The sequence below is a fragment of the Bidens hawaiensis genome, unplaced genomic scaffold (assembly GCF_021521415.1).
Source record: "Bidens hawaiensis isolate Kalapana, Puna unplaced genomic scaffold, B.hawaiensis_p1.1 tig00045997_1, whole genome shotgun sequence".
Taxonomy (NCBI): Eukaryota; Viridiplantae; Streptophyta; class Magnoliopsida; order Asterales; family Asteraceae; genus Bidens; species Bidens hawaiensis.
The window spans coordinates 49,167-64,130 of NW_027505957.1; the positions used below are offsets into that span (position 1 = coordinate 49,167).

The 14,964-nt window shown below is 35.0% G+C and overlaps 1 protein-coding gene across 1 annotated transcript; it reads right to left on the reverse strand.

Annotated features, from left to right (window-relative positions):
* Positions 1–13,720: 13,720 nt before the first annotated feature.
* Positions 13,721–14,361, reverse strand: LOC143616133 (pollen-specific protein-like At4g18596). The gene is made up of 2 exons (XM_077089058.1): positions 14,150–14,361; positions 13,721–14,064 (listed from the first exon to the last, which is right to left on the reverse strand). Exons 1-2 carry the CDS (start codon positions 14,328–14,330, stop codon positions 13,721–13,723), a joined length of 525 nt encoding a protein of 174 aa, XP_076945173.1. The 5' UTR covers positions 14,331–14,361.
* Between the last annotated feature and the right edge of the window lie 603 nt (positions 14,362–14,964).

The following is a 14,964-nucleotide window of genomic DNA, read 5'->3' on the forward strand; positions in this document are numbered from 1 at the left end:
ACTGATTACTTTTCAAAGTGGATAGAAGCAAAAGCTTTTGTTCAAGTTCGCGAAAAAGAGGTGATATCTTTCATTAAAAGAAACATTATTACTAGATTTGGTATCCCTTCAAAAATTATTTGTGACAATGGTTCCCAGTTTATCGGGAAAAGAACCACTAACTTTTGTGACAGTTGGGGCATTAAGATGATTACCTCCACACCAATTCATCCTCAAGCTAATGGTCAAACAGAATCAAGTAACAAGATTATTATCAATAACTTGAAGAAGAAACTAGGATCCAAGAAAGGCAAGTGGGCCGAAGAGCTACCATATGTTCTTTGGGCTGATAGAACAACACCAAAGAATTCAACAGGTCAAACACCCTTCTCATTGGTGTTTGGCTCAGAAGCTATAATCCCTACGGAGATGGTGGTTCCTACTGCCAGAACAAGCATCCGTGATCCTCAAGCCAACAACGAAATCCTTCTCCAAGATCTGGATACTGTTAATGAGCTCAAAGACATAGCTAAGAGCAGAATGGCAGCATATCAGCAAAGGGTAGCTGGGGCATACAACAAGAATATCAGGATTCGAATATTTCAAGAAGGAGATCTAGTTTTGAGGAAAGCCATCCAAAATACAACCAATCCAGCGGATGGAAAGCTAGCACCTAAGTGGGAAGGCCCCTACTTGATCGAGTCAGAAGCCGGAAAGGGGGCATATCACCTGCTGATTGTGGAAGGCAACAGGTTACCTAGAGCATGGAATGCTATTCATCTCAAGAAATACTTTTTTCTAATCAGGATCAAGTATCCTCAAAAGGATCAAGGATCCTAAAATTGGTAATATCTATCCGATGACTTATTCATTTCAGATTATTATTAATTTAGGATAATATATTTTTAACGTTTCTCTTTTTCCAAGTTTTAAATAACAATGCAGATTTCAATAAGAAGTTCAATGTCTAAGAGGTTGGCCACCTCTCCTTTACATTTAAGGTACTTTACTATTTCCCTTGGCCTAGACCACGATTGGATATGACCCCCGATGGTCATATCCCCTAAGGTATAAAGGTTTTCACCTTTCTTATAAATTAGAGTTTCTACACTCTTGCCTGGAGCGCACGCTATCCGACGTATAGTCCGGAGCAGCGGGACCAGTATACGTTTAATGGCTGACAATTTTGTTGTTTCGGCTATATGGAGGATCCTACGATTTATGGTAGATGTACCATACCACCGGTTTATAACGTTTTCACGTTATCTCACGTTTGGGCTAAATCCCGGTTTGGGCGAGTCCCCAGTTTACATCCGTATCTTTGGGCCAGTCCCCAGTTTGGGCTTGTCCCCAGTTTTTTGTGCTTGTCCCCAGTTTGGGCTTGTCCCTAGTTCACGGGCTTGTCCCCAGTTACACGGGCTTGTCCCCAATTACACGGGCTTGTCTCCAGTTGCATGGGCTTGTCCCCAGTTTATTTGGGCTTGTCCCCAGTTTGTTGGGTTTAATCCCAGTTAATATCATAAGTTATTTGCATCAGGTACCTAAGTTCAATTACAAGGATCACAGACGGATCAACACTTATGGTAACTTAATGGTGTTAGATATACAGCCGGAAGGGAAGTTCCCAAGGAAACTCCATTGATATATATGACAATTATACCCAGTTTGTCAAATCTCATCTGTTTTGCAGGAAGTTTGATTTCAAAGGCAAAATGACAGTTGTGATCTTATCACAACCGCCATTTTGGGGGCAATTGTTAGTGCACGGAAATTTGACACTGTGGATATGTTATCCTGGTATATAATATGGATCAATTATCCTTAGAATATGTTTCAGATCCTGTCAGGATCAATGATCCTCAGTACTAATTATTTATTAACGATTTTCCTTTGTTATCTTGATATTTATGGCAGGTATAACGGCTAATGACCAAGTCAAAGTTATAATCTCGCAATCAAATTAATATACCGCGTGGATAATGAAGGAAAGAGCTATAATTATGGAAAGACTTGATTCTAGGCTAAAATTAGGATATTTGTTATTCTTTTCCTATTTAAATTGAGTTATGATCAGTTAGGGCACACTACCTATATATAGTACACGTTCATAATCATCCAAGGACAAGCAAGGCTAGCAATACACACACACTTAGATAATATTGTATCACTGATCATAATCTCCACCAATTGTAACACCCTTTATTCGATTAATAAACTTGACGGTGATAGTTTTCACCGTCCGGGGTTTTTTGTGCCGGAGATTACTATAATCACGTACTATCCGACCAAAGGTTACCTCGTTAATCCTTGACCGAAGTGATTCGACCAAAGATTACCTTGTTAAGTTTTGACCGAAGTAAGATTATTGTATTCAAGGGCTTTTTCCCTCGTGATCAAATCAGTGTGTACATCAAGATTTCGATTACATATTCGTTATTATCAACATAGCACTATACCTCACTTTACAGATTTGGATACTTGATCCTTAGCTGATTTTATCCAAAACAGCCATGATCTGTCATTACGTGCGACTATCTCCACTATAGAAAGAAAAAAGTAAAGAAAGATCAAATTCACTAGTAAATACTAGAAAAAAGGGCTTTCTACATAAGCATCGTCTAAAACAACGATTTTTATTAGCTATAGAAAAGAAAGAAACTTCATAGAAGTTGAAATATGAAGAAGTAGATATGCCTAGCTATTTTAGTCTATGAGTAAAGTATCTAATCTATAGAGTAAGCACCGTAAAGATCAATTAGCAAGGTTTTGGCCGATACAATAAGAACTGTTTACTTTATGTCATGATGTGAGACAAACGTTAGTAATCAACTTATGTAATAGAGTTGATCCACTAAGGTATTCAGCAGCGGTGTAGGATCAGATCCCAAAGATAGTAAGTCTTTCCTTTCGAAACTCTTTTTTCAAAAATTCTATATATCTAAATTTCTATATGATATTACCTTTCATAAAATTCTAATGATAGGCAAAATGTTTATGTTTTATTCTTCTGAAGGTGGGAGAAAAGATAAAACTAAAATAAATTGGGTTTTTAATCCAAACATAAGATTTAAGTTTGAAACTCATTTTATTAACTTCTTTTAGTTAACCCGAAAAAATGGGATAGATCTACGATAAATCTATTCAGTTAGATACGGTAGATTCAAATGGGATAATGGGATACAAAAAGAGTTGACTGGCGAGCCGTATGAGGTAGAAAACTCTCAAGTACGGTTCTGAGGGAAGGAATTACCCCACCTATTCCGACCGGGGAGAATAGGCCATTCGCCATGGGGATTCTGAAACTGCGGAGGCTTGGTTTGACCAAGCCGCTGAGTATTGGAAACAGGCCATAACACTTACTCCTGGTAATTATATTGAAGCTCATAATTGGTTGAAGATCACTAGACGTTTCGAATAGAAGATCAGACTTTTTCTTTATTTTAGTTATGATTTAGTTTCATTATTTTAGTTATGATTTAGATTGTTTTAGATATTTTTTTATTTTTAATAAGGAATTTTTTGTTGGCCCCGTCAGTCAAATAAAAATAGATCGTTCCTTTGGGAAGAATCAATAAAAGAATTTCTTTATATACCTTCTAAGCGTTCTATTTTGTATGGTATTTTGTAGGACTAAAGGATACATGGATAGCTTACAAAATATATTTTTTCTTATCGTTCTTTTTTTTCTATATAAAAAGACTATTAAAACTAACAAAAAGGCTTCCAATCACTGTGAATATATCAAAATTTCTTAGTAATAGCCAATGTCTGCTCGCGTGATTTGGAATAGAGTACTATTACTCTATCTAAATCTAAAAAACATGAAGCAGTTCCAGCTAAGAACTTTTAATTGATATCTGAAATAGACTAGGTTGCAAAAAAAAAGAGTGTTTGTATCAATCTAAAGAAAGGTTTTTATAAGATCCAAAAGGCCCGTTGAGCGCCTCCTGGCTATGTCACAATAGATCCGAACACTTGCCCCGGATCGACTTCCAGATCATAATTGCTCTACTGAATAACTAAAGAAAATAGATAAGTGGGAGATATAAAACTAGAAGAGAAAGAAACTAATTATAAATATATCAATTATATAATAGAAATATATCTCCGAGATTCACTAATTATTTGACTGTTGGCGGGTCTCTTTGTATGTGTTGTCCGGAAAGAGGAGGACTCAATGATTATTCGTTCGCCGGAACCAGAAGTAAAAAATTTTGGTAGATAGGGATCACATAAAAACTTCATTCGAGGAATGGGCTAGAGAGGGTCATTTCTCAAGAACAATAGCTAAAGGCCCTGAAACTACCACTTGGATCTGGAACCTACATGCTGATGCTCACGATTTTCAGATCCAAGTGGTAGTTTAACAGCCTACGGCGGTTTGGTCCCTGTCCGAAGCCCAAAAACGCCTTCTAAATAAAGTTTTGGCCTTTTTATTGTTTTTCGTCAGTTTTTATGTTTTTCTTTTTGGGTTTGTGTTTGGCTCATGGCCTTTTTTGGGCTCATTTTGTTTTAGGAAGTCTTTTTATATGTTGAGAATGTAATCTGAAAAGTTAGACTTCAGTTTTAATAATAATTATTTTTCTCTTCATATTCCTTTACCTTTGGGTGGGATTTGGGGTTTTGGAATATCATCAAGGGAATTCACTGAATCAACGTGATCCGATCTCCGTTATCGTTTTACCACTGCATCAGTGTGCCTTCAACTACTTAAGATATCGTACTTATAGTTTAATTGTTTATTCTCGTCAATCACAATCCATCCCAGTATCAGCTATAAGGAATCATTTCCTTTTTGATTTTCAAGATTTATATCTTTTTATCAAAAGAAGTTTTAGAAACTTTAATATTTTATTAAATCAACTCACGAGCTCAAATCATTTTTGGCAATATTTTACGCAAATATGATCTTTTGGTTTATAATCAAATTGTATTAAATAAAATTTTCTCACAATGTTATATCTTTCAAATGTTTTGAAACCCACACGATGGGACGAGTTATGCGGACCATCCGACAATTTAAGTAATTATGGATGATTACTTAATTATCGAAGTCCTCGCATGGAAATCATAGTACGTACGATTGTGTGTTATAATCTAGATACAAAGGTAATTTGGAGTAACGGTACAACTGTTGAGATGATAAGGACATGGTGGATACGCCACTGGTACATCCTATATATAAGTGTCCTTATCGGATTGTCATTTGTAGCGTTGTTTCTACTGCATAAGTTCCATGTTATGATAGAATTTATTTTAAATTATATTCAAGATTTTTCTTTTCCTCAAAATTTAAAGGTTTTCGTTTTGGTATTCTCTAATTTCGGGACGAAATTCCCACAAGTAGGGGATACTGTAACAACTCAAACTTTTCGCTTATTATACTTATAGACATTACCCGACCCGTTTTCGTGTTCGAGTAATTTTAATCAATAAAATATTACTTTATTTAAATATATATATTTTCCTTTTCTTTATTTTATTAATATTGTAACTTTGTAAATATACAAATTTAACCCTTAAGCTAGGTTTTAAACATAATATGTATTAAAGTGTAAGGCCCCGATACCGGTGCCCTACATTTCATGTTGGATTTACTCATAAACACAGTTCTACAATCAGAGTTAATTAAAAACTTTTGCGAAAACGTTAACTTAATCATTTGTTAAAAAAACCTTCAAACTTTCCTTTTAAATATAACATCTATCTATTCTAATAAAAGCCTACTATTTTTGCCACTTGTCAATACCATAGCTCACCTCACCTTTTTTCAATCAATATTCATATATGGTCCTTATCTTTTAAGTCATTTCAATATATGGCATTAAAATTATAGGTTTATTTCAACTAAATCCATTACTACATATAATAAGTATTCTCCATATGGATTGACAAGAGACGATTAGTGAATTTTGAAGTGTTAATTAAAGTGTTTATTATGGTTTATATTCAAAATAATAAACAATAAACATTCGATTCATAATATGTGGAATGAGAACAATCGACTTGGACTAAATTCTGATAACGTCAGCGGCTAAGGCTTAGCCTTTAATACCTAAAAATACATATGATTTTAAAACTAAAAGTTCTTGGGTTGTCCCGAAACCTAGAATTCGGACCCAAGAACCAACCCGAATTACTTCGGTTCAGGTTCGGGTTAGTATTTTCTTGGGTTCGAGTTTCTGGATCAGGTTAGTTTGGGTTCAGGTACGGGTTTTATTGGGTTGGGTTTCATGTTATGGGTAAAAGTGGCAGCCCTACTTGCAACGATTATAAATAAGAATCTCTACATAAATTTTATGCAACTTTAAATCTTCTAATATTCTTTTAACTCAGAATAATCACTATTATTTGAACATGGTTTTAATTTTAGTATGTATTTTTCAATTTCCTGGCAATTACATTCATATGAAATAAACAAATCATTTTGTTATATCTAAATTTTCGGTTTTTATGTTGTTTGATTATACAATTTTTAATTGTAAAATATAAAGTCAATTAAAAATTTGTCATACATAGAATAGTAATGATAACAAATTTATCATGATCAATCAATTTCGAATTGTAAAGATTCTAAGGATAATCATATCATCAAAGTTTAGGTATATGGTTTTTGGGATAATCATGTTTTTTTTGGATAAACATGAGAAGATGTTCTCAAATGAGATCATATTAATTGATTAAAATCTATGATATTTTATGTGTATGAATATTTTTATATTAGTATCATGGATATATATTATCATTCATCTAGAGTTGGTATGTACTTGGAGAACCTTTTTTGTGACACGGACAACTATATATAGCTATATCAAGAGTTATAAGCAGGCCTATATGTTCATTTATTAAGAGTTACAAGCAGACATGGACTAAAAATTTTGATTTTTGATAAACAATGTATACCTGGTAATACAATCACAAATGTAGTGTAAAAGGAAGTTTTTACCTACTTGTAACATATTTGTGTAATCTTAGTTATGTAATTTCTGTAATTTTAATTTAAATGTAATTGTATTAACAATATATGATCAATTTGTTGACTGTATTTCACTTAATGGTCAAAGTTTAAAATTTTTAACAATTATCCGTGTAATACACGGGCCTCAAACTAGTAAACATCATATTTTAAAACATCATTTCTTCCGTCTTCGAATGCCAATCGTTCAATCCATGCCATGTGTCATCCTCATGCTAACTCATTAAACATATTTACCTATATGCATACTAAAAGTCAGCTATGCTGAGTGGGTTCTAGTTAATCAAATCAGACAACGTACAATACATTCTCATACATTCACGTATATGTATCCGAAGATACATATTCGTACTTATACTGAACTTCATTCCTGACACTTTATAATTATCCGTGGGAGGATCATTGCATTATATCTATTAGAAGAACAATTACTATTATCCATATAAGTAACAACTTGTATCATCCATATATGGATCTATATAAACTATCCATAGAAGGATCCCTAGATATTATCCATAGAAGGATCCTTAAACATCACCTATAGAAGGGACCCTATATACTTTCCATAGAAGGACCACTACATATTATCCATAGAAGTAGCCCTATACCTGATCCATAAAAGGAACCATATATATTGTCCATAGAAGGAGCGCGTACTCAATTATATAATATCCATATAAGGAATGCTAATAAGGTTCACAGTCCTTATTTACGCTATCACATATCGAGTCTAGGTCCAATAATAGTTTAGAGGGATTTGACATCCTAACTTACTATGCTGGACGTAGATCTCATATACCTTTCGTGTACCTACTTACACATAACTCACATATGCGAACACTCTAGGTGTTCTTCACATCATTCATCTAACAATCATACTCCTTGACGATACGAACAAGTGTTTTTCACTTGATTAACCATGTCGGGAACCAGCCTAGACGTGCGAACACTCTAGGTGTTCTTCACTTGATCCTCTTCGTTTCACTGTTAACCATGTCGGGAACCAGCCTAGACATGCGATTGAATTCAGTGGTGTATTGACTTTTGTCGGCACAAAGAATGTGTAATTTGACTTTTGGGGTCAAACAATATAAAACTTATAACAAAAATAAGACTTTGATATCAATATTCTAACAAAGTCATTGACAATTTTGAACAAAATGTAACATCCCGTTTTCTAGTTTCGGTTAATAAAATGAAAATATGAGTTATTAAGAGTTGGGCTAGTGTTGGGTTAAATGGATGTGGGTTATGGACTTGGGTTATGAAGGAAAGAGGGAAAGACCATGGGCTTAAGCCCATGACCCATAATTATATAAGCCTTAATTACCCATTTAATCATCATTTGACACATATTCCATACACCACCAAACACATACTTAAGCTCTCTCTAATTTCTCTCCTTTCTCTAGCCGAACCAAGATAAAAAAACGATCCTGATTCAAGGTAATGATAGTATGATGTTGTATGAACTCAAACCCGTTAGATTTAGTCACGAAATGATGAGCCGACATCGTTAAACAGTTAAAGTCATGAGATCCGGGTGGAATCGGGTATAAACCGAACCTAAGATGAGCTTAGGGGTCACCCTAGCTCAGATCTGGATCGAACGGGACAGAAAACGGTGGAAAACGAGTCAGATCTCCTTTTTCCGGTGAAGCCGCGGTTTTCCGGCGACGGCGCCGGAAAGGCGGCGGGTACGAGGAAGGTTATGTCAGAGAATGTTTTTGATATTCTTTGACCTAACCCTAATTCGTTAACGGAGAATTAACGAACTAGGGGTAAGTCGTCTAATGATTCGTTAAAGGAAGCCTAACGAACCAGACTTAGTTCGTGTTCAAGATCGTTAAGGAAAAGATAACGAACTACCTCCCAATTCGCTATGATCATTCGTTAAAAAAAAGATAACGAATTAGAAGGTCCAATTCACTACATGGTTATATGGACTGGTTCGTTATATGGACTGATTCGTTATAAGGACCAGTTCGTTAGAGGATCCAATTCGTTACAAGGACCAGTTCGTTATGACAAGTCAATTCGTTAAAGAGCTGAGTAACGAACTAGAAGTTTAACAAATGACGAACAGTCCCTGTACTTAGAAAAAATAAGGATTTAATTACAAAATAGCCCTTAGACTTTATTAATTTATGGAAGATACCTTAAAGGATTAAGAAGTTAACAATAAAATATTATCATGAAATCCTAATGGAAAATGTGTTAAGACAGTTAATGAAAATAAAATTTTTCCAAGCTGACTTGGCAGCTTAACCCCAGCCAGGGGCTCTGCCCCTTGAACCCCGTTAGGGGCTACCGCCCCTAGAACCCCGCTTCCAGAAACGCGTTCGTTGAGGGTTATAATTAGACCAGAATCGCGATATGGGTAGTGATAGTTAATTGATACGTGTAATTATTATACAGTTAGTCGTGCACAGCTCAAGAAAGGAATAACCATAAACGGTAAACGTAATCGCGTTAGGTGAGTTTCTAGCCCCACTTTCTTGTTATCTTTTCGGGGCTGTGTGCATACTCGATGTGATAGTTAATACACTTACCTTAAGTGGTAAGTGTATGCCTCGTATGATTTATGTATTATGATTGCTTGACGGTGCGTGAACGATCTTCGGATATTGCATGTACCACTAGATAGTAGTTAAAGATATGATTGATGTATATGATGTATGAATGACGTATGTATGATATATATATATATATATATATATATATATATATATATATATATATGATGTATGTAAGATATGTTGACAGTACGTGAACGATCTTCGGATATTGCATTTATCGTCAAGGATAGTATGTAAAGACAGGTATGGTACAGTGGCACGAAACAAAGGGACCAGGCCCTAATAATATCTGTGAGGATAGAGACCAGACCCTAATAATATCTGTGAGGATAGGGACCAGACCCTAATAATATATGCGAGGATAGGGACCAGACCCTAATAATATATGCGAGGATAGGGACCAGACCCTAATAATATCTGTGAGGGAGGGACCAGACCCTTATAATATCTATGAGGTTATAGGGCGGAAGGCTCTTTACGTAGTATGGATAGTTATACATGTAAAATAAAGTATGAATAATGTACTCACGTTCGGTCATGTATGCAAGTATGTGAACAAATTGTATGTTGTATGATTAACTAAAACTCACTCAGCGTAGCTGACTTTTAGTATGCACGCAGGTGTGTAGAATGAGGCAGCTCGCTTGAGGGGAAGCACATGACATGGAATTGAAGACACTAGCATCTCAATGAAATGTTATGTTATTTAAAAGACATGTTTTTATGATTAAATGATTCGAATGCTTGTTAAGACAAGAAATGATGGTTATGTAATATATGGCTTAATGTTTTTTTGATATTCCGCAAATTTTTTATTTAACTCTGATATTATGAACGGTGTTTATGAGTAAATCCAACGTCCAGTGTATGGCACCGGTAACGAGGCCTTACACAAAAACAAATTGTCACTGGAATTCAATTGTTCCATTATACGAACAAAAACAAAATTTCCATGCATAAAATAGTTCAGTACATTTTTTAAGCATAATTAATTAAAAATAGTTCAGTAAATTTTCCATGCATAAACAGTTTAGTAAATTTTCAATGCGTAATTAAAAAATGGCCAGAACTTGAGTGTTTTGCTTAAACATTGTTGCAGCAAATAATGTTTACGATTAGGTTATAGATGAATACACCTATGAGTTAGGTAGGATGACGAACTCCTTTAGCGTATCAATAACCGACAAAATAGATTGATTGTGAATTTTGAAATAGACAAAATGACACAGTTAAAATAAATCATTGTCACGAACATGATGGATGACCAACTGGGTTTTACCGTGAACGCCAAGCCAAACTCGGATGCCAGCGTGGATCCCGATCATGTCAACATAGTTGGCCTGAGTGGAGTGGAGGGGCGCGACGTGTTCGCGCAGTATGATAGCTTAACTGTGAAAGTCACTGTTCGAAAAAAAAACAAATCATTGTGTATGAGTTAGGAATTTAGACGACAATCTAAATCTGACCTAAAAATAATCAACCATCAAAACAATTTCAAACTAATAAAACAATCAAATTGATGGATCTAAAGCAAGGAATTGTAAAGTTACCTAATCATAAGCAACAATGGAAAACATGAGACGATTTGGATTTGCGTTGGTAAGGACAGGGTAGACCAGAATAAACAAGCATATTATTAACCATGATGAACGGTCAGCGGTAGAGATGAACGATAGCAGCGATGAACGGTCTTGTAGGTTTAATCAGATAATGGAGAAGGTAGCGACTAATAGTGTCCCGTATGTTTAATCAGAGAAGGGAGAAAGCAGAGAGTAACCTAGGGTTTGTTATTGGGGGGAGGGGGGTGTTGAAAGAAAACCAATGAATCTTCAATGATATATGGATCGGGGGGGGGGGGGGGGGGTGTTGAAAGAAAACCAATGAATCTTCAATAATATATGGATCTGGAAAACATTAGTTGAGTGGGTTGATTCGAAATAAATACTATTTTACTGAATATGGATTAAGAAGATAAGGAGTGATGAGAGCCTCACAAGTAGCAAAAGAATATCCTTTTATTAGAATACTATGATATGTTTTTTCTCAAAATTTTGTTATTGTTTTTAACCAGCAAATTGATTTGCTCCTTAAAAATTTTGTGAGAAAAAAAGGGTATAAATAAAACTACAAAAGCATGGCAAAAAAGAAAGAAATATTTGGTTTCAAATTCTTGAGCACTCATCAACAGTGGAGCCTAGGGTTTGATTTGTTTCAACATATAATCTATCTATCTACGGGAAGGCTTCTACCAATTACGCATCATGATTGGAAGGTCCACTGAATTTACCACTCAGTTTATTTGGTTGCTAATAGATAGTTTAGTTTTGTTTCGTTTCGTTTGTCAAAATTAAATCTTACATCTAATGGAGTCAATTATTTACATAAAGTTTGCATCTTGACCTAAGTTTTAGTTTTTAAGTTTCATGATGCAAAATCTTGTACTGTAGTTGTTAGAACGCGCTGTTAGATTAGATACATGAGCTCCTTGCAATGCATGTTTAAAAGACTGCAGAAAACACACACACATAAACAAACAATGTTTATTTTCATTGCCCTGTTATTGAAGTCAACACACATGATAAGTAAGTATCCAATGGCTAAAATAATGGGGAGATTTTGGAGAACAGCAAGACTGTAGGCCGCTTGCTTGGAGACTTGCCGAAAGGTCTTTATAGCTATTTTCTCCTCTGTTTTTTGCAACAAAAGAATGATATCTGAGCTACTTGTGTAAGTACCATGAGTAAAATGACTGGCTGGGTAGTTAAATACATAAATCTTCATATCAATGTGTGTTTCGAATGTGATTTATTTGAGTTACACCAGTCAATCGTGAATTGGTTTTGCTGGAAATAACACAGTCATTATTTCAATTTGAAGCCAACCTGTGGTATGTGAATTGGTTATGTCAATGTTGATATGTTACAAATGTTCTGCCTTTAATCTTATAACATCTCTTTTGTTTGCACTAGGGAAATGTTGGATGAAATACAAGTCAGCTATTTTAACGTAATTGTCATATATCGTTTTCCTCTGCCTGCATTTTATGCACTCCGCTCTCACTCTCAGATTATGGTTTCCATCAAAGTTTAGGATTTTAATTTATACATGAATGAATTACACTTTTGTTTTAAGGTTAGACAAATCTTCCATTTTTGTATCTCTTTTAGTATTGCTTTCTATCACTTAAGCATTAAAGTAAACCAATGAAACTCCAAAGACAAATGTCTGTGGCATGTACCATTTTGTAAGAAAAGTTGACTAGTTTTATCAAGATTTAACCTGGCAGTTGGTTACTGGAATTCCAATTTTAGGTTTTACATCTGGAGAAAATAATCTTTAAGAAATGCATAGCGCATTATTTACATGCGTTCTGCTGGAGGCGAAATCTGGCCTACAACAATTAGTTTGTGTTATATTGTAACACCTACTTATGTATTTTTTTTGTTTCTTTACACTGTGCATGATACGGACCAAACAAATTCAATCGATTATCAGAGTAGTTCAAGAACAAATATAGGGCCTGCACAACAAGTAGGCGACTTCCTCATGTCTAAAAATATCTCATCATTAGAAGTTTAGAACCCCTGACCCTATTGTTATTATTTTAGAAGAGTTAAACTCTAGAGTCTTAGCAACAAGTATTCGTTAGAAGCAAGCCATTACGTACAATATAAGAGAACTTATTAACATTGCTAACCCCTTGTTTCACTAATAACCACACACCACCTTGAGATGCTTGCCCTTATTTTGAAAATCACAGATTGTGATTAATTTTATGAACCTATAATGTGCATTACTATAGGAAAGACCTAGAAGCTGCAATTTCAGCCCATTTGTCTGTGTATAACTACATTTTATATCAAACGGGCCAAATCCTTCTGAATTGTATTAATAGAGCCCAGTAATTATTATCTTTTCAAAAGTTTAAACTTAGACCCTTTTTTTGTCGGTAGTCAAGATTATGAAACTGGAGAAGTACATATAAAGTAGCAATACATGGGTGACTTTTAACAAATAAAAGACAGCTGAATACATGGACACACATCATCACTAGTACTTGTTTTGTAATCATAGTTTACTTTAGGCATTATTTATTAAAAATGGAGAAAAATAATATTGAAAGTGTAAAATGAGCAGAATGAGAATGGTGATTTAATTAAATTTAATAATGTGAAAGCAAGAGGCATTACAACTTGTTCCCACAGATAGCAGGATCTCTCTTAGAGGGTGTAAAGCTTAAAGCATACATGGTGTAAATGCAGAGATTTGCCTGTTTAGATTTGACAGAGAACTCATTAGAAGTAGCTGTGAAAGCAGGCACATTGCATGCGGCAGATGTGCTCTTAATCAAGCTCGCCCTGCAGGTGTTGACAACTGCTGCTTCTTTAGCACAGTTAATCCCATCAACGGAAGGTATATCCAGCTTGTACACTCCGTTTCTGTTAGTGGTCCTGTTGACGGAAAACGTTATCTGCTCTGCAGTTCTTGGAGATGCTGCTTTGAATTTGCAGTCTATCCTTACCTCAGCCCCTGTTTGTTTTACTTTTCATACATTACATTACTACATACTATATGTTTTTCAAAATATAAATAATAATAGAACTTGAAAGTGAACCTGGTAAGAAGTAGCTGTGGGTGGAGAAAGAGTTGTTGTGACAGGCATCACAATAGACAACACCAACAACTGTGATGATGGGAATGGAGTGCTTTGAAGCATCTGCTTGTGAACAAGAGACTGAGACTAGTGTGATCGCCAACAACAAGACAAAGAAATTGCTGTGTGAATGGGAATCCATGGATGGTGGTTGTTGGTAGCAAGAGTGTGTGTGTGTGTGTGTGTGTGTGTGTGTGTGTGTGTGTGTGATGATGTTCAAAAAGTTATGGATAGCTTTGGGGTGCAAAACAAAGACATGTGAATGTATTTTGGAGGGATGTGCAACTGTGACTGAAAGGTTCTTTGCTTGCTTGTTTCCCTTGCAAAATCACTTTTTAATCTTTCATTTTCTTATTATATTCATTACTTCTAAGTCAAATGGTTATGCCCTCCTGCTAACTATTCAATAGATTTATTTTTAACTCATTCCACATTTACCTCTTTTTAACCCAGATTATAACATTATAGTCTAGTTAGAGTATTCTCATTCCATTCTCTATATTTATTTATGTGAGGAAGGTTTGCAAATTATAGGGTGAGGTTGTGAGTGTAAATTATAGGGTGGAGAGAGAAATGTAGTGATTTTGTGTAAATTTGGGGAAACCTTTGGGGAAACATTGTTTCCCCTATTTATTTTTTAATATTTGTTGGATTGGTTGTGAGTAGAGAAGAGAGAAAACTGTAAAGATAAAAATATAAAAAATATTATTTAATTTAGCAGGAGAGAGAAATGTAGTGTTTTTAGTGTAATTTTAGAGATAGGGATGGGGAACGGG